Consider the following 25,854-nt stretch of genomic DNA (forward strand, 5'->3'; position numbering starts at 1 on the left):
TGCTAAGTTCATATAAAATATTCAGGTTTCCTAAACTCAGCGTTCCTCTCATATACTGTAACCTGCTGTCCTCTGTGTGTCATCCCATGAGATTTGTGGCTCAGGGAACCAATGAAAATGCTAATACTCTGACAGTTGTTACTGTCATGAGTAGTAAGTCCTTGGTCTCTGACCCAGGAGTTTCATGTCTTTTGCCAGCATCATAAAACAGTATTAGGTTGCAAATAGAGTAAATTTTCAGGTTCCTCATAGTTTTTGACAACTGATCTTAGTTTTTCTTCCACCCTAAACTCTGGCTACAGCAGCTACTCTAAACTCAACAGCCTAGTGTCTTCCACCATACTTCTCCCATTGATTTCCCTGAATCAATCTTGCTTTTGAAAGTACAATATTGCTTTATTCTCCATCAAGGCAATCATGAACTCAAAGCATTTCAGACACCTAAATCTCTTTGTAGCTCATCATTTCTATCTATTTTAGGCTTCCTTCTTCAACTTCACACAATAGCTTGGTGTTTAGCAAAAACATAAAACGACTAAGCAGGCGGACTGTCAAGCTATATTGCTTGGGTTTGAAACTGTGTTTTGCCACTCACTAGCTGTGTACTTTGGTAACATAGAAAGAATACAATAAATGTAATTGATTATTACTCAGTTGAATATTCAAAACTTTCAGTTAGGAGTTTACCTTAAATGCAGGCGGCCTGTAATTTATAATCTAACTTATCACTGGGAAACTAAATGTAAATAATTTAGGGCTATGAATGGGTTTGGCCCTTTGCCAATTCAAGTCCTCAATACTTCATTAAAACATACCGTTTGCATAGGATTTCCTTTCAAAAAGAAAACACCTCATATCCCAATCTTCTACAAATAATATGAAGGACCAAGGACCAAGCACCAACCCCTCTCCAGTCAAACTGTAAACGTACAAACATACTATAAAGTTCCTTTAAACTGCCAAACAACTCTTCCACAGATGACCTTGCACACTCACGATGCCTAAATATGATCACGTAAATATTAGCCGGTTTGTTCACAGCCCTCATCGAAAAATCAATCCATGCAAATATTACGTGTCTGAAGCAACGTTTCCATTGGTGTTTCCACTGTGCTATACCATTTCTCTTAATGGTCTCAAATAATATCCCCTGATTTTCTATTTACTTTTATTTCTATTTATTCTTCTAAGCCTATGACTATTAAAATTAAAATTCCAAAGGGGTAGCGGCAAGGAAAAGCTACAAAAATCTGATTTGATTTTCCTACACTTCCCCCCCACCAAGTTCCAAGCCACTAATCCCCTCTCAAACTGTACAACAGAACAGCAGAGACATAAAGAAAAGGAGATAAAACTGGCCAGCCAGTGCATTGTTCTTGCTAATCTGCGCCATTTACATAAGGGTTAGAAGGCTTGTTTTATCGTTTAAACAGGCTTAAAAGCCTCTTTGCAAATGAGATTTTGTTCCTACAAAAGAATGAATTCTAGCTGTTTGGTGAGTTTCTGCTAGACCAGCACTGGGAGCTGACTTGGCAGTAAATTAAGCTACTTCTTTGGCCACATACAGTGTATGCAAGGATTGCTTTCAGCTGCCAAAACTGAAAAGCATCAAGCTGATTAAATTCTTTCCAGGACGTGAATAGGATGTGGAGCATGTTAAGAGGCCAATAATATCAGATCTATAACTGTACCTGGGCAAACTGGCCTTTATGCAGGTGCTTTAGAGTGGCTTTGAACTTTTAGAGCCCCTTGAATCTTCCTTTGAAAAGGAACAGAAGGGCAGACAGCAAATGAAATTCAGAGACGGAAAGCCTTAAAATAGTCTCCGGCTGTGAAGTAAAGACAATCTAAACTCTTTGATTCATTGTCGGTCTGAGTGGCATTGGGCACAGGGATAAACTGTACAACTAACTCCCTTGTCAATGTCAGCACAGAAGAGTACACGCATTGCATCAAAAGCTTAGATTTAAAAAATTCAACATCATGTTTATACAAAGATATACCTATTATTTGCTTTACCTGGCACACCTTGAACAGATGTTCAGTGTGACTTTGGCCTGAGGTTCAGCAGAGTGAGTAGCTCGACCTTGGTTAAATTTGTTCCCAGAAGGTACCAGGGTAGTTACTCCCTCCATTCTTAAATCATCAAGATCCTCTGTAACAACATAAACAATTGCAGAGAAAAAAATTAACTCTAATAGAATGAAGAAGAAAAGTCCAGGTTTTCAGATATCTGCCAGTAGTTGGTTAGCAAAACATTACATTTCCACTTTGCAAAAATCTTCCCTCATGCATCAATTCGTTTTCCAATTATTTCTAGATGTAGTTGGAGAAAATTATATGAGAAGATTTACAGGAGCAAAATGGTGAGAGATGAATCTGTCTGCACGATGGGCAGACCATACATGACTGTGGGACGTGGATCCACAACTTCTGCTGTAACCACCCACAGAAGTCAACCATAATCTCTACAGCAATTGGCCCCAAATGGTCAGGAGTTAGGCAGTGACTGCCCCCTTCCAACTAAGAACAATCCAGAGGAAGACAAATTATGCTCCCAAACCAATTACACAAGGTCATTCATTTCTAATGTGCCTGCCTTGAGCCTCCCCGTCCAACACCCTCCAATCAGAATATACCTGAAGCCTTCTCTTTTTTCATTCTAAACCATTCCTTTTTGTCTGCACCTTGGGAGGACAGTAGTATACCGGGAGAGTCACACCCCAGGTGTTCACTGAAGCCTCCTATTTTTTCCAGGCCCTCAATCAACACTTAAAACGTCTATTTCTCTTGTAATTTAGTCCTGATACAATTTGTACATGATCTCCTGCTTTATTCAGAGGATAGGGAATCTTGTAAAAAGGATTCTATTTACTTGCTCTCAGCCTTAGCGAAAGAGGGACATAAAGTTTCAAAAGATCAATTATAATTTTGCCAAAACATAATCCACGATTGAGGTTACTACCCATATAAGAAGGGAAATCGCTCTTTCCTGGTAAGGCTGTAGACTATCCAAACATCTTAGGCCTCTCACAAAACAATTGAGAGGATTTCTAACTCTGTTAAAAATAGGACAACAGGCCCATAATGAAGTTGCTTATGCTAAGCCCACGTTACCAAACGGATACTTAATTTAATCACAGTTTAAGCTCTCTCAGCAATGGAATCCTAAACAATCAGGCATCACCTGGTCAGCACTAGTGAGTTAACTTGCCTGATAGACCCCTGCTGTCCCCTAAAGGAAGGTGACCTTGCCACGACCAACCTGTTGTTTGCTAGTATAGCATCCTGCATCCACTGCCTTCTGTCTATAAAAGTCTTCAATTTTGTACAGCTCCTTGGAGTTCCCTTCTTCCTGCTAGCTTGGATGCTGCCTGATTCATGAATCATCTACTCAGCTGAATTTTGTTTCTAACAACCGAATATGGCAAACAAGTGCCAAATTTTCCTGAGATTGTGGCTAGTCTAAGTCATAAACAGACCTTCTGTTATCTGAAGAAGATTAGCCAACACACTACCTCCACAGGCAACCCCAAATGAAATCCTTTCATCTACTTGCATATGAGCAATCTGGGCGTGTCCTTAGAGGTTCAACTTAAACTTTATTTGAGTCAAAAAAAAACTCATCACCTTGACCTGGTTGTAAACGTATAGTCCCCTTGTCGTGGGGTAACCCCTTCAAAACTCACTGCTTCTGCTTCACTAGTTATAAGCGCCCCTCTCTTCTCACGGTTCCTCATGTCATGCGGCACAGACAGCACTACTGCCTGAGAACACACAACGCTTTTCAGTTAGCTAATTAGCCTCCCATGAGATTCTGTTAGTCTCTCCCCCTCACACTACTATTCACCACTGAGACACCCTGACTGGCCCACCCTCCTCCCCCACCAGGGGAAGGGAACCTTAACATTTTCTTAGCTCAGTTAGGAACTCGCTATACCTCATTCAGTGTTTTTAAGGACTCCCATTGAAAACTCTGACCTAACGTTATTTGTTGACAGATCATACCTCAAAACTTGAAACCGGAGCAGAACACGCTAACACCAATTTAAGCTTGCCTGTAGAATGCAGTCCTCTACCCGAGGGAAAAATCAGCCCAAAGGGCAAAGCCACTGCACTTCCTTGAGCTTGTCAACTATAGCCAAAGACCACAGAGTAAATATATATCAGGCATGCTTTTTTAGAAAAACCATGACTTTGGGATGCTTTGGAAAGAAAGGGTCATCTCTGCTGGAACCCCCATCAAAAATGGACAAGATGTTTAACACACTTTTAGATGACCTCTTACTTCATGAAGAGGTAGCTGCTGTGAAAAAGAAATAACATGCAAGCTAAAAGAAATACTCCAGCAGATCATTTTGCCAAACAAGCAGCCTTAACAACGGTTTTGATCCTATCTAAACTCTTAAAGGATGAATCCTTAAAGGAATTCAAAGAAACCATTATAAAATATCAATATTTAGCCCCTCATTTTGAAAAGAAAAATGGAAAAAAAAAAGTGGTTCTAGCTTCACTCAGATCATCTCTGGTGCTCCCAAGACAGCTGCTTGGTGGCACTAGATGGTTTCAAATAGATATTAGCTAAATTTCTCCATGAAACTACTCATCATGGTACAGATAAATTGGTTACTATCTTAAATCAACACGGCTTTAAAAAGACAGCTGAGGTCATTTTTAAGTCATGTGGACTTGTCAACAGCATAACTCTAGAGAACCTGTGAATGTGGGAAATGACCAGGAACCAAAGCTTCGAAGCCCCTTCGAACACCTCATGATGTATTTTATATAGCTTCCACTTTTCATGAGATTTGAATATATTTTAGTTATCGAATGTCTATATAATTTCAGAGTGAGTTTAAACATCTCTTTGCCGAAAAGCTATAATCTTTACAGTTGCTAAAAAGCTGGTCGATTTTGTGATTTCAATCTTGGGAATATAAACGTTCATATCAAGTGACCAAGACACACACTTCACAAGAAATATTATAAGAAAAAAAAAAACTCTGTAAAGTATTACCCTTTACTCAGAAACCACACTGCTCTTATCACCTACAAGCTTCTGAAAGGTGAAAAGAATCAATGACATCGTGAAATGAAATTTAACAAAACTTTCAGAAATCCTTGAGCTCCCTTGGTCAAAGGTACCCCCACCCACCCTTATGCCAATATGGTCCGCTCCTAGAGATCACATTGTTTATTTCCCTGTGAACTAGTTACTGGAAGGCCCAAGTGCATCAGGATTTTACCTACAATACTATACTCTGCCCTGATGCACGTAGACATCGCAAAATGTTGCAAGAGACTCACGGACTATACTCAGTCCTGTCACTAACAGGTTACGGTTGCATTCAAACATCTTAAACAGCCTCTTCATGACATTCAACTATAAGATTTCATCTGTTGGGAGATACAACAGAGAAACGTTGCTCTTGAACATCACTGGAAGGGATTCTATCAGATATTGTTAACAACAAATACAGAAGGAAAGCTCCCTGGAGTAAATCCTTGGGCTCACATTTCATAACTAAAGAAACAATCCAGAACCAACAAAATTGGAAGCCTGCTCTAATAGGGGACCTCAAAATGAAGATTCTCTAGAAGCAGCTGATCTTCACAGTAGACAGATGACCCAAGATCCTCGGAACAACCTGATGACCTCAGATAGTGGACAGCTTCTGCACAAGACAGTGGACCAAAACCCTTGCCTAATTACTATTTTGTTTTTTATCTGCTTGTTTACATTCTTCTTCTAATTTCTATAAACCCCTGGTTATCACTCACCCATAATGGCCCTTCTTCTTTTATTCCCTTCTTACTAAAATTGTTAGATCAGAGTATAATTATTCTAACACCAATCTCAGATTTCCCAAATAGTACCCTTCAAGCTTACTGATTGCTGGATATGCCATTCCTCACCAGACCTCCATGGTAATAACCTAGGGCTATTTCCAGTCTCAATAAATGAGATCAAAGAGAATTACAGCCAATGGCATTTCACTTGCACTTATGTGGACAAATGACCTTAAACAAGGTCATTTGCTACTTTCCTAGCAATGCCCTCTCACAGAAAAAGAAAAAATTATTACGATCTATCAATTAGACCCTAGGGAATTCTAAATTTGAATTCAGAATTTCCTAAAATGATGGACCAATTACTTAGTATCTGGAAGAGACTAATATAGATACAAATGTGCAAACAGGCTAATGTAAGGTCTTGGTTTCAACTTCATGCCATGAATAATTTCTTTTTTCCTGGATATCCATGTATTCCTACCAGATACTACTTCCTCTGCAACCAGGATGGCTAGTTTTGCTTGTCTCAAATTAATATTGCATGCACTTTAGAAACAGTATTCCAAAACTTATCTGCGCACAGACACCTTAATTCTAAAGTCATGAAAGCAGGAAATTTAGATGTGCGCTCCAAAATGAGGTTACCCTCAATTATTTAGGCACTTTACCTGGGGGTGTTACTGATTCATTGTTTATGCAAACAATCAAAGCAGTGCTTCCAATAATAAGAATCATACAAACAAAAGGCTATGAGACATAGATCATTTTAATTCTGGCAGAAGGTAAAAATAATATCACCTCTACCTTAGACGGAATACAGATCAGTCTCAATTCCTTGGCAAGAGCAGTGATGGACAATCTACATTTCCTGTTCACTAGTCACGACAGTACCTGTGCAATTGCTAACAGTTCTTGCTATACTTGGCTCAATGAAACAGGTAAGGTAGAAAAGGCTACCTATCACTTTAAGGAAAAACCTACTTGGCTCACCAAGGCTGATCTTTATGACTTGTGGGATCGTTCTCTTAGCCTTGGTTGGATAATTTGGGCTCTTGGTTCTAAAGCATCTTAAACACGCTTTTCATTACTCTTGTTTTTGTCATAATGGTCATGATGCCCGTCCACTGAACTCTATCCAAAGTCTTATATGCTTTGATGCAGCCCCTCTCTCATCAGATGATCACCATTTTAATACAACACCAAAAAGATTAAGAAGCTCTTGTGATAAATCTGCCTATGGAGACAAGTCGACAATCATGAAGCAGTGAAGATTTGAATCTTGAGTCTTGTCTTTTGGCCAACTTCCTGCCAGGGACAGAATGACTAAAAGAGAGGAGTGAGAGACTGAACGTACAAAAAGACAATGGAGAGATCATATATGACATTAGAACAGAGACCCACAACCTCTCATGGAAACGATCAGTGAAGCCAAATCACAACCTCTGCAGCAGTTGGCCCAGAGCACTCAGGACCTGGTTCATAGAGGCCACGTCCCCTCCTTTTGCCCAACTCAGAACCAAGCAGAGAAAGCCAAATATGCTCCCCAAGCTAAATGCATATCTCCACAAATGGCAAACTTCAAATATCTAAAGGTCTGTCACACGGAAGAAATATCAGAGTTCCCAAAGTCAGTAATATTAAGGAGAGACTCTAGCCAACTAGAAATTTCTTTGAAGCAAGCAGTAATACTTTTTTCATCAAGGAATCTCATGATTCTTAAGGTAACAGTGGTAGAGAAAGATTATGTAAAAATAACCTCATGGGAATTTTTAAAAATATACTTGTTCTATTTCGATACTTTGAAGTCAAACTCTGTAGTGACTGTTAATGTCTAGTTAAGAAGTCAGATATAACTATAAGGTAATGTGATCAGCTCTATCCCAGAAAAAAAAATAAATGTTTTGTATGTTATGGAAAACATATGAAAAATCAACTAACTGAAGTTAAAAACAAACCCATGAAATGGCCAAGTATTATCTGTCAGCACTTGATAATATTCTATTTTAATCATGTAGATTAGTTTCAGTTTCCTAACTGAAACCTAAATGATAAAGGAATTATTAGGAAGGAATAATTAGGTAACAGTTGAGTGAAAGTATACAAGCCAGACCAGGTGGTAAAGGACTCTTCAGAGGGATGTAGGAACTTGAAAAAGCAGAGATTTGAAGGGACATAGTATATCAGGGAAAGTTATACAGCTATATGACCATAACTTGAGATGTATAGGGATAGAAGAATGTAATACTGGAAAAGGGTTTAGTCTCATATGATGAAGGGAGATAGAGTCATTGAATCTGTGTTTTATAGAGATCATTGTAGATGTACTTATTGAAATAAACGATTTTCTAAATTTACAAAATTGCTTTTCTGATAACTAGAGATAGGAAATAAGTTTTTCTCACTTACTATTGTAACCTCACTGTCTTAGAAGTGTGTCTAGCACAGGGTAGGCATTCACTGATATTTGCTGACTACAAGACTTTTTTTTCTGCAAATGATAGGCCTGAGCTCCCCTGAGATGTCACTCAGAGCACTTACCAGACACCTGTCTCAAGAGAAGATTTTTGTATAATTTGATAAACTTGGTTAATTAACTACTTGACAAGTTGATCTTTATGTGGAATTGGCTTTTGGAAAATTGGTTTTTGAAGGAATACCTGTGTTGCACTTGCCTACAGCCATTTGGCAAAGTGAAAACCGGAAACAAGGAGTTGAGGCGGGAAGAAGCCTGTATCCTCCATAATGGATGTACCAGCTGCTGAGGGCCTGGGGTAAGGAAGTAACAGTAGCAAGAGAGAGAAATGCATCAGAAGGTAATTTCAGAGGAAGGTTCAACAGGTTGTCGTGAATGATTGCATGTGAAATCCTTGCAGGTTTCTCCATATTACCACTTTCAGGGAATACAGGAAGAGATAACATCTTTGGTTTCACACATGCTTAGATGGAGCTATCGTCAAGATATCCATATGGATATTTGGTAGGCAGTTAGAAGGGCAAGTCTGGAGTAATGGAGTGTGGAATGAAGCTATAGACCATATGGCTGAGAAAAGCTGATAGAATTATCAGCCCAGCAGTTAAAATCAAGCAGTGACACTTCTTATGTCTAACTTTCTTTACAAGTGAAATGTGTGCATTATATGAATATTATATTTAAAAGAAGAGTACCGTATTTATTCTTTTTCACAATAGAAAGCCCAAAGCAGTACTTTATTTTTAAAGGTAGCCGATAAACTTGTGATGCACCTTTTGAATCACAGGGTTACTACAGAGAAAAATGAACTAATTTATGACTAAAGACATGAGCACTTCACGCAATCCAAATAACCAAGAATTAATCAAGCAAAGAATTGTTTTCATTTAATTTAAGGAAATAACAGCTGCCTAGATGAAATAATCCCAGGACTTTCATTTCATTCAAGTGTAATCCATGAAATAATTTACAGCTGCTTGAACTAGACAATGTGGGATATGAGTGAATTTTCACATCTGTTTCTAGGAACAAAAATTAAAAGCTTTCCAAACATAAGTCCCTCCACAGTGATTCAGTGATGGGTTACACAAGAATTATATGGCAGTTTTTCCTTGTATTGCAACTGTTTGGTTGATTTACGTCGATAGAGCTGATTTGGTCAAATATTTTAAACAGATGTTATATATGCTGAGTGAATTATTAAAAAAATAAAACAAATGTTAAGAAAACATATAAGAAATTAGACAGGTTTTAATAAACTATTTATGAATACTTTTTTGTTATGTGAGACAGCTAAACTATTTCCTTAAAAAAGGGAAAGAAAGAATTGAGAGCAAAACATAATTCACTTTGCTGGGATAAATTCTGGTTGAAAGGTGGAAGAAGGATGTCGAGGCCATGCTTCTATTGCTTCTCTATTTCTACAATCATGCCTGCAATATGAGTTGGGTTTTCTTTCTCAGTATATCGGTGTAGTATGACTTAACTAGATTCATAATTGATAAGAACAAAATGGTAGACATGAGAAATTATAGGCTGGAATTTTTTTAGAATAAACTTAGTTTAGAAAATTTAAGTTAGCATTGCATTTTAAAAAGTTTGGTGGAATTTAAAAGCTGAGTTGAAGTTTCCCTTTTTAATGAGAGAGAGTAGGTTACAGAATATTTACTTTCCTTGACAACATGAGATCAATAAACAAAGAAAGTGATTTGGCCAGTAGGTTAGGGAAAATGTTTATGTAAACTTAAATTTACATTCGTTCTTTGTCTTCTAGTGTTAACTGAAAAGAACAAAAAACTTTCTGAGATATTTTTTGTTAGCTACCAGTTTCTGTTTAATTTCTTTGACCATCAACAGCCAAATACATGATGATCACAAACATTTGTAAAAATTTATGGGCTGGAACTTGTTCACTTAGATTGCAAATGAATCACAAGACTTGTGTTAATTGAACCCATCATTACATAAATTGTGAAGCCTTCTCTGTTAGTCAGAAAAATTAAGACATCTGGGAGTGGTTTTCTCCTTCCATTCCATAAGAAAATACTAGTGCTTCTAACAAATTTCAACCCAAACATTACTCCAAGTCTGATTTCTGCATCAGAGCACATCTATATTTTCCTCAATTTGCACCTACCACAAATTCAAAAGATTATATTGTATACACAAAAAACCTGACTTCCTCCTGAAACTTTTGTCACCCCCTAAAGGTCTGACAGATAGACGTTGTGAACAAGTCTCTTTATTTGAAAAATAACTGAAATTCCAGGCATGTGGGCTCATTTCAGGTGGAGTTCGATAAGCAGGCTGCCTGGTACGACTGGAAGCTTGGTCACAGCCCTACTTCAAGTGAGGACAACTCGCGACCAACACAGAAATCTAGAGACAGCCAGAGGAGGTGCACCAAGGACCAGACTTGAGGGGTAGGAGGGGGAGGCCACAGATGGGAGGTTAGCAGAGCTACGTAGAGGTGTTCAGGAATAGAACTGGGAAACAGAAATGAGGCAAACCAAGCACAGGGTTCACAGTGTAGACAAGAGCAAGGCAAGGAAGGCTGGTGAATCTAAAAGGCTGGGATTAGATAGATTATTAATTTTTGTAGGATGATGGGTAAAATATGTAATTTTTTAATGAGAATCATATAAAATCTTGCAGAGCTCATCATTTCAACCACCATTTAAAAGTGTATTTAATTTTAATTCCCCTGGGACATGTCTCTGGCTGAAGCACTCATATCATTTATCTCTCTCAATAGTGAGAAAGCATTTCTCATCCCAATGGTTTAGTTATGGGGTGATTACTTCCCCTATTAGGTACCATTATGTTACAGTAAGCATTATTTCAGCCATTACAGGTGATACATCACACTAACACTTATGTTTTTGTTTGTTTCTAAACTACTTATGAATGCTATTTAATATAATTTTTATGTTCCCACAGGCTCTGTGTTAAATAAATAAGGTCTTACGTTGGGAAGTTCCTATGTGCACTGTATCAATTTGTTGCTTGCTAATGAACTTCTGACCATAAACCTAATAATTACACCCTATACCATACTGGATAATATTTTCAAGCATTTTTTTTTTTTTTTTTTTTTTTTTTTTTTGCAGTACGTGGGCCTCTCACTGTTGTGGCCTCTCCCGTTGCGGAGCACAGGCTCCGGACGCGCAGGCTCAGTGGCCATGGCTCACAGGTGCAGCCTCTCCGCGGCATGTGGGATCTTCCCGGACTGGGGCACGAACCCGTGTCCCCTGCATCGGCAGGCGGACTCCCAACCACTGCGCCACCAGGGAAGCCCTGGATGATATTTTTATTCTTGATCCAGACCACAAGTATCAACTGAGTTCATTTTGATAAGTGTTTCTGCATTAATTACATAATTTGCTAACTCAAAATAAGCCCTTTGGAGAGAGTATGATCCATTCATACACTAATTGCTATAGTCCCAATACTATACAGTTCAGTATCCATGCTCTAAACTTATCTTTGGTAAAGGTGATTCTGCCTGAAGTCAGTTGACCTCACATACCTGACACAAACACATAAAACTAGATTGCTATGAGTTTAGTGATTAAACTCAGAATTTATTGTTAGTTTACTTTTTTCTTGGATTTCAAGTGTAACAAGTCTTGGTGGTGAAAACCTCCCACCCTCCTTTCCTCTTTCTTTTCTTGTATTCTAAAGTTCTTTTTGCTTAAGTCTTCAGTTTTGATAGTACCCTTCCTTCACTAAAGCCTCAACCAAGTAGACTTCTTTCACTTCAACCATCCTCCGTTTTATTTCCTTTGTACTTGGCGACCCTCCTCTGAACTTTGTGCTTGTTGATACTGAGATTTTCAACCCACCATGCAATATTCTCAATGAAGCAAATTTTAACCAACTAAACGCATGTTAAAAAGTAAAAATAAAATATAAAAAAGTATTTTAGTATGCTTGTCACATGTGTTGGGACCCTAAATCCAATATGGTTAGTCTAAAAAAGATGTTAAGTCTCATAACTGCCTCCTATCCTCTCTCCTTCAATCTTCCTTCATTTCTGTTTTATGTAGAGCCCTTTGGGATAAGTAAAAAAAGAATCACATTTTAGGAAAAATAAAAAAAGAAGATCGTGGCTGGTCATATGCTAAACTTGCTGCTGATGTATTTTGGAAACGGCTGCCAACTCCTTCTCCCTTGTGGTGTGCCACAGGCGAGAAGCAGTCACAGGACATACCTTTCCCATCACCGAGATACGAGCCACATGCCACAAGATGTTGCCACCCTGTCTGACACATTGTAAATCCACTTTCCATTCTGTGATGCTTTCTTGGAATTCACATGCTGTTCTCATCCCTTATACTTCAAGCCACAAAACGTTGCCACCACACATTAAATTCTACAAGATTATTTTCATCTTGTTCCATTTTCTTGGATAGTTGCCTCCATGGAACTGTTCTTTAATAACATGTCATGCAGGATGATACCACCTAAGAACCTCATCTCACTTCCTACATTATATAAATTTTTGAGTTTCCTAAAGAAGAGTATTTGGTGATAAGAAAAAAAAACATAAAAGTCTAAAAGTGAATGAATTGACTATGCAATATATTCCCTATAGCAACCCTAGCCTCTTCCTGTGCCATGAACAATCCAAGATCATTAATATCTTCAGGTCTCTGCACTTGCTGTGTTTTCTCCCTCGGGTGCCCTTGCCCCAGATATGACCATACTGCCTTTCTCTCCCTTCATTCAAGTCTCTGCTCAAATACTGCCTTATAAGAGGGGATTTCCTTGACTACTCTGTCTAAGAGAGCATCTTCTATTATTCTTTATCCTTGTTATCTCTGTTTATCTTCAGAACAACTGTTACATCCTGGAATTATTACATTTTTAATTTATTTGTTCATCATTTGATTCCTCACTAATGAATTCTCAACATGGCAGAGACTATCTCCGAATGACTATTCAGACTATATAGTCTGAGTGACTATTCAGTCACTCATTCACTCAATGTATACATTGAATGAATGAGTGACTGAATCATCCAACACCAGGATATCCATGTCACTGCTACTCCATTTTATTAATAAGGTATTTTACAGATAAAGTCCCTCAGGAAGTGTGAACGACTTCCCCAGAGCACACAGTATTAATTGGAACAGACAGCGATTGAAGCCTGATTGGTCTGGCTTTAGAGGTGAGGGTCACCTTTTATGTATACACACAAATACCTGTAACAAATGATTTCTCAAATTAGTAGCTACGTAAATTATTATTAACACAGGACTATTTGCCTTCCATGTTTCGGCAGACTTACACTGAGTTAACTCTATGTATAAGATACTATTCTCCAACGCCAAATTTTAGAGGAAAACCATCATTTGTTGAGTCCCTACTACACTTTAAGTACCCTTTTAGGTGCTTTGAGACGTCACACTTCATTTTGCTCCACAAAACAACTCTCTAAGGCAGTGGTTCTCAATCATGGGTGATTTATTCCTCCCTCCAGTACAAGCAGACACACGACACCACCTGAAGACATTTTTGGTTGTCATAACTTAAAGGAGGGTGGGGGGTGGACACCACTGGAATCTAGTGGGTACAGAACAGCCCTTCACAGCAAAGAATTATCCAGCCCCAAATGGCAATAGTGCTGGGGAAACTTCAAGATGGCGGACGAGTAAGACACGGAGATCACGTTCTTCCACACAAATACATCAAAAATACATCTACATGTGGAACAACTCCTACAGAACACCTACTGAATGCAGGCAGAAGACCTCAGACCTCCCCAAAGGAAAGAAACTCCCCAAGTACGTGGGTAGGGCAAAAGAAAAAAGAAAAAAGAGAGACAAAAGGATAGGGACGGGACCTGCCCCTCTGGGAGGCAGCTGTGAAGGAGGAAAAGTTTCCACACACTAGGAAGCCCCTTCTCTGGTGGAGACAGCGGGTGGGGAGGCTTTGGAGCCACGGAGGAGACTACAGCAACAGGGGTGCAGAGGCTGAAGTGGAGAGATTCCCGCACAGAGGATCGGTGCCAACCGGCACTCACCAGCCTGAGAGGCTTGTCTGCTCACCCGCCAGGACGGGTTGGGGCTGGGAGCTGAGGCTCGGGCTTTGGAGGTAAGACCCCAGAGAGAGGACTGGGGTTGGCTGTGTGAACACAGCCTGAAGGGGGCTAGTGCACCACAGCTAGCCGGGAGGGAGTCCGGAAAAATCTCTAGACCTGCCAAAGACACAGGACACCATTGTTTCCGGGTGCACAAGGAGAGGGGATTCAGAGTGCCACCTAAATGAGCTCCAGAGATGGGCGTGAGCCGTGGATATCAGCACGGACACCAGAGACGGGCATGAGATGCTAAGGCTGCTGCCTCAGCCACCAAGAGGCCTGTGTGCGAGCACAGGTCACTATCCACACCTCCCCTCCCGGGAGCCTGTGCAGCCCGCCACTGCCAGGGTCCCGTGATCCAGGGACAACTTCCCCGGGAGAACGCACAGTGCGCCTCAGGCTGGTGCAATGTCATGTTGGCATCTGCTGCCACAGGCTCGCCCCACGTTCCATATCCCTCCCTACCCCCGCCCCAGCCTGAGTAAGCCAGAGTCCCCGAATCAGCGGCTCCTTTAACCCCGTTCTGTCTGAGCGAAGAACAGATGCCCTCAGGTGACCTACATGCAGAGGCGGGGCCAAATCCAAAGCTGAGCCCCGGGAGCTGTGAGAACAAAGAAGAGAAAGGGAAATCTCTCCCAGCAGCCTCAGGAGCAGCGGATTAAAGCTCCACAATCAACTTGATGTACCTGCATCTGTGGAATACCTGAATAGACAACGAATCATCCCAAATTAAGGAGGTGGACTTTGGGAGCAACTATAGACTTGGGGTTTGCTTTCTGCATCTAATTTGTTTCTGGTTTTATGTTTATCTTAGTTTAGTATTTAGAGCTTATTATCATTGGTAGATTTGTTTATTGATTTGGTTGCTGTCTTTTTTATTTTGCATATATATATATTTTTCCTTTTTCTCTTTTTGTGAGTGTGTATGTGTATGCTTCTTTTTGCGATTGTGTCTGTATAGGTTTGCTTTTACCATTTGTCCTAGGGTTCTGACTGTCGGTTTTTGTTTTTTTTAAGTTTTGAGCGCTTGTTATCAGTGGTGGATTTGTTTTTTGGTTTGGTTGCTCTCTTCTTTTTTTCTTTCATCTGTTTTTTTTTACTTTTAATAATTTTTTAATAACTTTATTTTCTTTCTTTTTCTTTCTCCCTTCCCTCCCTCCTTCCTTCCTTCCTTCCTTCCTCTTCCTTCCTTCCTTCCTTCCTTTCTTTCTTTTTCTCCCATTTCTTCTGAGTCGTGTGGCTGACAGGGTCTTGGTGCTCCAGCCAGGTGTCAGGCCTGAGCCTCTGAGGTGGGAGAGCTGAGTTCAGGACATTGCTCCACCAGAGACCTCCCAGCCCCACAAAATATCAAACAGCGAAAGACGTCCCAGAGATCTCCATCTCAATGCTAAGACCAAGCTCCACTCGACGACCAGCAAGCTACAGTGCTGGACACCCTATGCTAAACAACTAGCAAGACAGGAACACAAGCCCACCCATTAGCAGAGACGCTGCCTAAAATCATAGTAAGTTCACAGACATCCCAAAACACACCACTGGGCTCAGTCCTGCCCACCAGAAAGAAAAGATCCAGCTTCATCCACCAGAAAACAGGCACCAGTCCCCTCCACCAGGAAGCCTACATTACCCACTGAAACAACCTTATCCACTGGGGGCAGACATCAAAGACAACGGGAACTATCAACCTGCAACCTGCAAAAAGGAGACCCCAAACACAGTAAGTTAAGCAAAATGAGAAGACAGAGAAATACACAGCAGATGAAGGAGCAAGGTAAAAATCCACCAGACCAAACAAATGAAGAGGAAATAGGCAGTCTACTTGAAAAAGAATTCAGAGTAATGAGAGTAAAATGATGCAAAACCTTGGAAATAGAATGGAGGAAATACAATAAACATTTAACAAGGATCTAGAAGAACTACAGAGCGAACAAACAATGATAAACAACACAATAAATGAAATTAAAAATTCTCTAGAAGGAATCAGTAGCAGAATAACTGGGGCAGAACAGATACGTGACCTGAAAGATAAAATAGTGGAAATAACTACCACAGAGTAGCATAAAGAAAAAAGAATGAGAAGAATTGAGGACAGTTTCAGAGACCACTGGGACAACATTAAATGCACCAACATTTGAATTATAGGGGTCCTAGAAGAAGAGAAAGAAAAAACGGACTGAGAAAATAGTTGAAGAGATTATAGTTGAAACTTCCCCAATATGGGAAAGGAAATAGTCAATCAAGTCCAGAAAGCACAGAGAGTCCCATACAGGATAAATCCAAGGAGAAACATGCCAAGACACATAATAATCAAATTATCAAAAATCAAATACAAAGAAAAAATATTAAAAGCAGCAAGGGAAAAGCAACAAATAACATACAAGGGAATCCCCATAAGGTTAACTGCTGATCTTTCAGCAGAAACTCTGCAAGCCAGAAGGGAGTGGCAGGGCATATTTAAAGTCATGAAAGGGAAAAAACCTACAACCAAGATTACTCTACCCAGCAAGGATCACATTCAGAATTGACAGAGAAATTAAAACCATACAGACAAGCAAAAGGTAAGAGAATTCTGCACCACCAAACTAGCTTTACAACAAATGCTAAAGGAACTTCTCTAGACAGGAAACTCAAGAGAAGGAAAAGACCTAAAATAAAAAACCCAAAACAATGAAAAAAATGATAATAGGAACATACATATCAATAACTACCTTAAATGTAAATACATTAAATACCCCAACCAAAAGACATGGACTGGCAGAAAGGACACAAAAATAAAACCTGTATATATGCTGTCTACAAGAGACCCACTTCAGACCTAGGGACACATACAGACTGAAAGTGAGGGGATGGAAAAAGATATTCCGTGCAAATGGAAATCAAAAGAAAGCTGGAGTAGCAATTCTCATATCAGACAAAATAGACTTTAAAATAAAGACTATGACAAGAGACAAAGAAGGACACTACATAATGATCAAGGGATCAATCCAAGAAGAATATATAACAACTGTAAATATTTATGTACCCAACATAGGAGCACTGCAATTCATAAGGCAAATGCTAACAGCCATAAAAGGGGAAATACACAGTAACACAATCATAGTAGGGGACTTTAATACCCCACTTTCACCAATGGACAGGCCATCCAAAATGTAAATAAATAAGGAAACACAAACCTTAAACGATACATTAAACAAGATGGACTTAATTGATATTTACAGGACATTCCATCCAAAAACAACAGAATACAGTTTCTTCTCAAGTGCTCATGGAACATTCTCCAGGATAGATCATATCTTGGGTCACAAATCAAGCCTTGGTAAATTTAAGAAAATTGAAATCGTATCAAGTATCTTTTCTGACAGCAATGCTATGAGACTAGATATCAATAACAGGAAAAAATCTGTAAAAAAATACAAACATATGGAGGCTAAACAATACACTACTAAATAACCAAGAGCTCATTGAAGAAATCAAAGAGGAAATCAAAAAATACCTAGAAACAAATGACAATGAAATCATGACGACCCAAAACCTATGGGATGCAGCAAAAGCAGTTCTAAGAGGAAAGATTATAGCAATACGATCTTACTTCAAGAAACAAGAAAAATCCCAAATAAACAACCTAACCTTAACCTAAAGCAATTAGAGAAAGAGGAACAAAAAAAATCCAAAGTTAGCAGAAGGAAAGAAATCATAAAGATCAGAGCAGAAATAAATGAAAAAGAAATGAAAGAAACAATAGCAAAGATCAATAAAACTAAAAGCTGGTTCTTTGAGAAGATAAACAAAATTGATAAACCATTACCCGGACTCATCAAGAAAAAAAGGGAGAAGACTCAAATCAATAGATTTAGAAATGAAAAAAGAGAAGTGACAACTGACACTGCAGAAATATGAAGGATCATGAGAGATTACTACAAGCAACTATTTGCCAATAAAAGGGACAACCTGGAAGAAATGGACAAATTCTTACAAAAGCACAACCTTTTGAGACTGAACCAGGAAGAAATAGAAAATATAAACAGACCAATCACAAGCACTGCAATTGAAACTGATAAAAAATCTTCCAACAAATCAAAGCCCAGGACCAGATGGCATCACAGGCGAATTCTATCAAACATTTAGAGAAGAGCTAACACCTGTCCTTCTCAAACTCTTCCTACAGGAGGGAGGAACACTCCCAAACTCAGAGAGAGGAACACTCCCAAACTCATTCTATGAGGCCACCATCACCCTGATACCAAAACCAGACAAAGATGTCACAAAAAAAGAAAACTACAGGCCAATATCACTAATGAACATAAATGCAAAAATCCTCAACATAATACTAGCAAGCAGAATCCAAAAGCACACTAAAAGGATCATACACCATGATCTAGTGGGGTTTATCCCAGGAATGCAACAATTCTTCAGTATATGCAAATCAATCAATGTGATACACCATATGAACAAGCTGAAGGATAAAAACCATATGATCATCTCAACAGATGCAGAAAAAGCTTTCAACAAAATTCAACACGCATTTATGATAAAAACCCTTCAGAAATTAGGCATAGAGGGAACTTACCTCAACATAATGAAGGCCATATATGACAAACCCACAGCCAACATCGTCCTCAATGGTGAAAAACTGAAACCATTTCCACTAAGATCAGGAACAAGACAAGGTTGCCCATTCTCACCACTATTATTCAACATAGTCATGGAAGTTTTAGCCATAGCAATCAGAGTAGAAAAAGAAATAAACGAAATCCAGATCGGAACAAAAAAGTAAAACTGACACTGTTTGCAGATGACATGATACTATATATAAAGAATCCTAAAGATGGTACCAGAAAACTACTAGAGCTAATCAATGAATTTGGTAGAGTAGCAGGACACAAAATTAATGCACAGAAATCTCTTGCATTCCTATACACTAATGGTGAAAAATCTGAAAGAGAAATTAAGGAAACACTCCCATTTACCACTGCAACAAAAAGAATAGCTAGGAATAAACCTACCTAAGGAAACAGAAGACCTATATTCAGGAAGCTATAAGATACTGATGAAAGAAATTAAAGATGATACAAACAGATGGACAGATATACCGTGTTCTTGGATTGGAAGAATCAACATTGTGAAAATGACTCTACTACCCAAAGCAATCTACAGATTCAATGCAATCCCTATCAAACTACAAATGGCATTTTTCACAGAACTGGAACCAAAAATTTCACAATTTGTATGGAAATATAAAAGACCCCGAATCACCAAAGAATCTTGAGGGGGAAAAAAACGGAGCTGGAGGAATCAGGCTCCCTGATCTCAGACTATACTACAAAGCTACAGTAATCAAGACAGTATGGTACTGGCACAAAACAGAAATATAGATCAATGGAACAGGATAGAAAGCCCAGAGATAAACCCATGCCCATATGGTCACCTTATCATTGATAAAGGAGGCAAGAATATACAATGTAGAAAGGACAGCCTCTTCAATAAGTGGTGCTGGGAATACTGGACAGCTACATGTAAAAGAATGAAATTAGAACACTCCCTAACACCGTACATAAAAATAAAGTCAAAATGGATTAAAGACCTAAATGTAAGGCCAGACACTATAAAACTCTTAGAGGAAAACATAGGTAGAATGCTCTATGACATAAATACAGCAAGATCCCTTTTGACCCATCTCCTAGAGAAAGGGAAATAAAAACAAAAATAAACAAATGGGACTTAATGAAACTTCAAAGCTTTTGCACAGCAAAGGAAACAATAAACAAGACCAAAAGACAACCCTCAGAATGGCAGAAAATATTTGCAAACGAAGCAACTGACAAAGGATTAATCTCCAAAATTTACAAGCAGCTCATGCAGCTCAATAACAAAAAAACAAACAACCCACTCTAAAAACGGGCAGAAGACCTAAGTCGACATTTCTCCAAAGAAGATAAACAGATTGCCAACAAACGCATGAAAGGATGCTCAACATCACTAATCATTAGAGAAATGCAAATCAAAAGTACAATGACGTATCACCTCACACCAGTTAGAATGGCCATCATCTAAAAATCTACAAACAGTAAATGCTGGAGAGGGTGTGGAGAAAAGGGAACCCTCTAGCATTGTTGGTGGCAATGTAAATTGACACAGCCACTATGGAGAACAGTATGGAGATTCCTTAAAAAACTAAAAATAGAACTACCATACAACCCAGCTATCCCACTACTGGGCACATACCCTGAGAAAACCATAATTCAAAGGTTCATGTACCACAATGTTCATTGCAGCTCTAGTTACAATAGCCAGGACAGGGAAGCAACCTAAGTGTCCATCGACAGATGAATGGATAAAGAAGATGTGGCACATATATACAATGGAATATTACTCCGCCATAAAAAGAAACGAAATTGAGTTATTTGTAGTGAGTTGGATGGTCCTAGAGACTGTCATACAGAGTGAAGTAAGTCACAAAGAGAAAAACAGATACCATATGCTAACACTTATATATGGAATCTAAAAAAAAAAAACAAAAGTGGTTCTGAAGAACCTAGGGGCAGGACAGGAATAAAGATGCAGATGCAGAGAATGGACTTGAGGAAACGGGGAGGGGGAAGGGTAAGCTGGGACGAAGTTAGAGAGTGGCATGGACATATATACACTGCCAAATGTAAAACAGATAGCTAGTGGGAAGCAGCCTCATAGCACAGGGAGATCAGCTCGGTGGTTTGTGACTACCTAGGGGGGTGGGATAGGGATGGAGGGAGGGAGACGCAAGAGGGAGGAGATATGGGATATATGTATACATATAGCTGATTCACTTTGTTATAAAGCAGAAATTAACACACCATTGTAAAGCAATTATACTCCAATAAGGATGTTTAAAAAAAAAATGTCAACAGTGCTGAGGTTGAGAATCGCTGCACTAAGGCTTATTTTATTTACCTGTATTACAGGCAGGTGCCATATAGGAATAAAAGGGGTAGGTATGAAAAATAGAGTATTGGCTGGAGATTGGGCAGTTTTGAAGGCATTTAAATTATAGGCCAAACAGTGTAAGCCACGTTCAGCCTATTGGTTCTGACATTTGAGTGAGAGTTTAGTTGGATTAGGTCACACAGCTAGTATGTGGTACAGCCTGGACTTGAACACTAAGGCCATGTTTTCGCAACCACAGCATAATACCCTGTTCACACTATATTCCCAATTAAGTCTATGTTACAGAACTCTAGTCAGCAAGGGCTGCTCTGCCTTTGCCTTAACACCAATCTCAGTATCTCATCGCTCACTCACTGCATTTCAAATGATGTCTAACTGATGGAGATTTTTACTGGAAATTTCATGAGACTACAGAAGAGAGAGTTAAACTGAACTTTGCACAGCAAAACCCTCCCCAAATCACCTTTAAACATCTTCGACATCTCATCAGTTTTTGCTCTCTACAGTTGCTCCATATGTAAAATATCTTCTTTTTTGATTCCCCCACCTTTCTTAACTATAGTTTTATCTGCAGTCCTTCTGAAGTAACAACTGAACTCACTGTTCAGTTTGCATCCCCACTCAACACCATGATTAGTAAAACAAAGATACTGCCTTGAGATTCATCTTCCCTAGGAAATATTTTCTGCCATGACCATTTATTACAATGCCTCTTAGTATCATGAAAGCATCAAGGTTATAACCATACCATCAACCTACCACTTTGCTCTATAAGCAATACAAAAAGCACATATGTTCTGGTCCCTTTTCCACTCACGATACTGTGAGTTTTTTCCCTTCAAGAGCACTGTACATGAGAAAGAAAACAAGAAAAAGAGATAAGCTGAACACATCCGTGTCAGGATGACTCTAAGATGGTCCTTGATCCCTGCTTTCTGGTACTCAAGCCCTTATATAATCCTCTCACATCGAAAATTGCTGAACATAGCATCTCAGGTTCTAACTAGTAGAATGCAGCTAAGTTGATTGCACATCACTTCCGTGGTTGGGTTATGAAAAACTGTGGCTTCCATCTTGTTAGCACACTTTATTGCTTTTTTGGCTTGCCCACTTTGATGAAACAAGTTGCCATGTTTTGGAGGCCCACACAACAAAGAACTCAGGATGGCCTCTGGCCAATTGCCAATTAGGAACTGAGGCCCTCAGTCCAACACCCTTGAGGAACTGAATTCTATCAACAAGCAGTAGGAGGGAGATCCTTCCCCAGTTGAGCTTCAGAAGAGATCCCAGGAGCCCTGACTGACACCTTGATTATAGCCTTATGAGAAACCCTGAAGTAGAGGACACAGTTGAGCTGTGCCTAGATTCCTGACCCAAAGAAATTGAGGTGATAAATGTGTATTGTTTCAATATGTTAAGTGTATGGTAACCTGTTATAAAGCTATAGACAACAAATGCAACATGCAAACAATTTTTCTTTTCTCTAAATTATTTAGAATAAAGTTCTTAATGAAGTCTTAAAGAATTATTTTAGTAGGCAGTTTTACATTAAATAACCCTAGTTGAAGATCAGTTGAGACTTATCAAAATATATAAAAGACAGTTAAAATTTCAGACCACCTTGGGCTTCCCTGGTGGCGCAGTGGTTGAGAGTCCGCCTGCCGATGCAGGGGACGTGGGTTCGTGCCCCAATCCGGGAAGATCCCACATGCCGCAGAGCGGCTAGGCCCGAGAGCCATGGCCGTTGGGCCTGCGCGTCCGGAGCCTGTGCTCCGCAACGGGAGAGGCCACAGCAGTGAGAGGCCCGTGTACCGCAAAAAAAAAAAAAAAAAAATTTCAGACCACCTTATTTTAAAAGACCTGGTCATATAAATTATTCCTTAAAGTGTTTTCCCAGTTTCAAAATGGAAAGTAAAATTATGAATTAAAGATTAATAGTTATCATAATTTAACATTTGACAAAATATATGATAAAGCTAAGTTGTCTGTAGAGTATATTATATACAGTTTATTGTATATTGGAGTCCCACCTATAATCATTTTATATAATAATTATATCCACAGCTCATAACTTCATGATATAATTTATAAAGGCTGTAGTAACTGAATTTTTCCCTTTGTAGTTATAGTTTTGATTACAGCTATGATTTATTTGATGCTGTGTCTTAAATTCAAACCAAAATTACAACATCATTTGGATAGGAAAAATATGATCCACTTTGTGAGTCTCAGATCCAGTATGTGGTTTTCATGAACACATTCTGACCGAAAAACGGAAGTCAGCCTGTAGCAGCTTTCCATAGAAGACATGCACAAATACACACTTATGCACACACAGACACACACACTTACACACATACATGCATACAGGCACGCTTACACATACATACTGCTGGAGTAACTAAAGCACCACATGACGTATTATGTTCCACACGGTCCTAGCTCAGAATCTCCCAGATGGACTATACCCATGGCTTAGATAAAGCAAGAGTCAGAGAAAAACTCATCCAACATTTCTTCTGGGGTTCATCTTCTGGAACTTTTGAAATTAGAGCACTTTTTCATATAAAACATACTGAACATATTTTCAGATCCAACTTCAATATATTGGTGTTCCCACATCCAGATAACTACTTATATTTTTCTAACTCTATGGATCACTATTTCCTAACACAAACACTCCACCTTAGGAGGCTTGGTTTATTCACAGCCTCCAAAACACAAGCAGACTGGCTCCAAAACCAACTACAATTAAGATGGCTAAAAAATGGAACATCTTTATTTTCTATAAGTGATCTGAACTTCCATCCTTTTGAGTAATAGGGAAAGCAAAACAAAACAAATAATAATAATAACCTTAAATTTGCCTTTTAAAGGTATCTTAATCTCTTCTAGCTTAAATTTTTGCTTTCAATAAGCTTAGCCTCTTTTTAACGTAGAAACAGTCAAATTTAGGTTCAAAATACCCAAACAGTGCCTTCCATATAATAATTTGAATTTCCATAGTGCTTTTCTGCCTTTATTTCCAATGCAATTTTTAATTTTGTAGGTTTACTTTTTAGTTTAAAATTTTTTTTCCTAATCTTATTTCATTTTTTCCCTTATGACTGGATTTCTCATCTGAAACCATGGACACCAGAAGAAAGTGACACAACATTTTCAAGTGATGAAAGTAAAAAACTATCAACTGAAAATCTTCATGTCAAAATATACTTTAGGAATAAATGAGAAATAATGTCATTCTCAGATGAAGAAATATTAAGAGACTGTGTTGCTATCCTTAAAGAATGGTTACAAGAAGCTCTCTAAACAGAAAGGAAATGATAATGAAAGAAGAATTCGAACTTCAGAAAGGAAAGAAGAACATTAGGATATTTAAATATAATAGGCTATCTTTGCCATGAATTTTAAAAATCATATTTGATAGTTGAAACAAAAATTGTAATACCACCTAATTACATCGACCATATTTTCATGTCCTTACTGGCCATCAATGTATCTTGTAAAATGTCTGCGTTTTCCTCATTTTTGTGGGTTATGTTTTTGTCATTAAAGTTCTTTAGATATATAAAAGTTCTTTTGAATATATGTATGTGTGTATATATATATTCCCCTTTGGCATTTTCATTTTCTTAAAGATGACTTTTGATAACAGAGCTTTTAAATTTTGATGATGTTCAATTTATCGCTTTTTTATTTTTTTAATTTTTATTTATTTATTTTTTTTGCGGTACGCGGGCCTCTCACTGTTGTGGCCTCTCCTGTTTCGGAGCACAGACTCCGGACACGCAGGCTCAGCGGCCATGGCTCACAGGCCCAGCCGCTCCGCGGCATGTGGGATCTTCCCAGACCGGGGCACGAACCCGTGTCCCCTGCATCGGCAGGTGGACTCTCAACCACTGCGCCACCAGGGAAGCCCCTATCACTTTTCTTTTAGTGACTGGTGTGTTCCATGTCCTCTCTAAGAAATCTTTGTTTCCCACAAGGCCGTGAATATATTATCCTAAAATTTTTATAGTTTTAGCTTTTATGTTTAGTGCTATAATACGCTTGAATTCATTTTTGTATATTGTGTGAAAAAGGAGTCAATCTTCATTTTTACCAAGAATAATTCATTTAAAAAACTCCTTTCAGACTATATTCACAAAGCTCCATTTCCAGACTCTATATTCTTTTCCACTGACCTATTTCTCTGTATTATTCTAGTACCACACTGTATTTATTGCTGCAGTTTGTAAATATTAAATCAGGTAGTAAGAGTTCTCCACTTTGTTCTTCTTTTACAAGATTGTTTTTTGACTCTCTAGGACTTTTCAAATTTTACAAATTCAAATTTTACAAATCACTTCTCAATTTCTACAAAAAAAGCCTGTTGGGATTTTCATTCTGATTTCATTAAAACTATAATGACATCTTAACAAGACTGACTCATCAAATCCATGAACATAATGTAACTTCCATTTATTTGGGTCCTCTTTAATATTTCCCAGAAATGTATGCTTAGCATTTAGTGTATGCTCTTACAATTTTATTTCTAAGTATTTTATTTTATTAATGCTATTTTTATGTGGATTTTGTTTTT

The 25,854-nt window shown here is 38.6% G+C and overlaps 1 protein-coding gene across 1 annotated transcript in view; it reads right to left on the bottom strand.

Annotated features, from left to right (window-relative positions):
- CUNH8orf34 (chromosome unknown C8orf34 homolog) overlaps positions 1 to 25,854 on the bottom strand; it is a 332,018-nt gene that overhangs the window by 144,287 nt on the left and 161,877 nt on the right. Inside the window, 1 exon segment of the mRNA XM_029222885.1 lies at positions 2,020 to 2,155. Within this exon segment, the coding sequence (XP_029078718.1) occupies positions 2,020 to 2,155 (136 nt within the window).

Source organism: Monodon monoceros, unplaced genomic scaffold, assembly GCF_005190385.1.
Source record: "Monodon monoceros isolate NGI ecotype Baffin Bay Population unplaced genomic scaffold, NGI_Narwhal_1 Super_Scaffold_14, whole genome shotgun sequence".
Lineage (NCBI taxonomy): Eukaryota > Metazoa > Chordata > Mammalia > Artiodactyla > Monodontidae > Monodon > Monodon monoceros.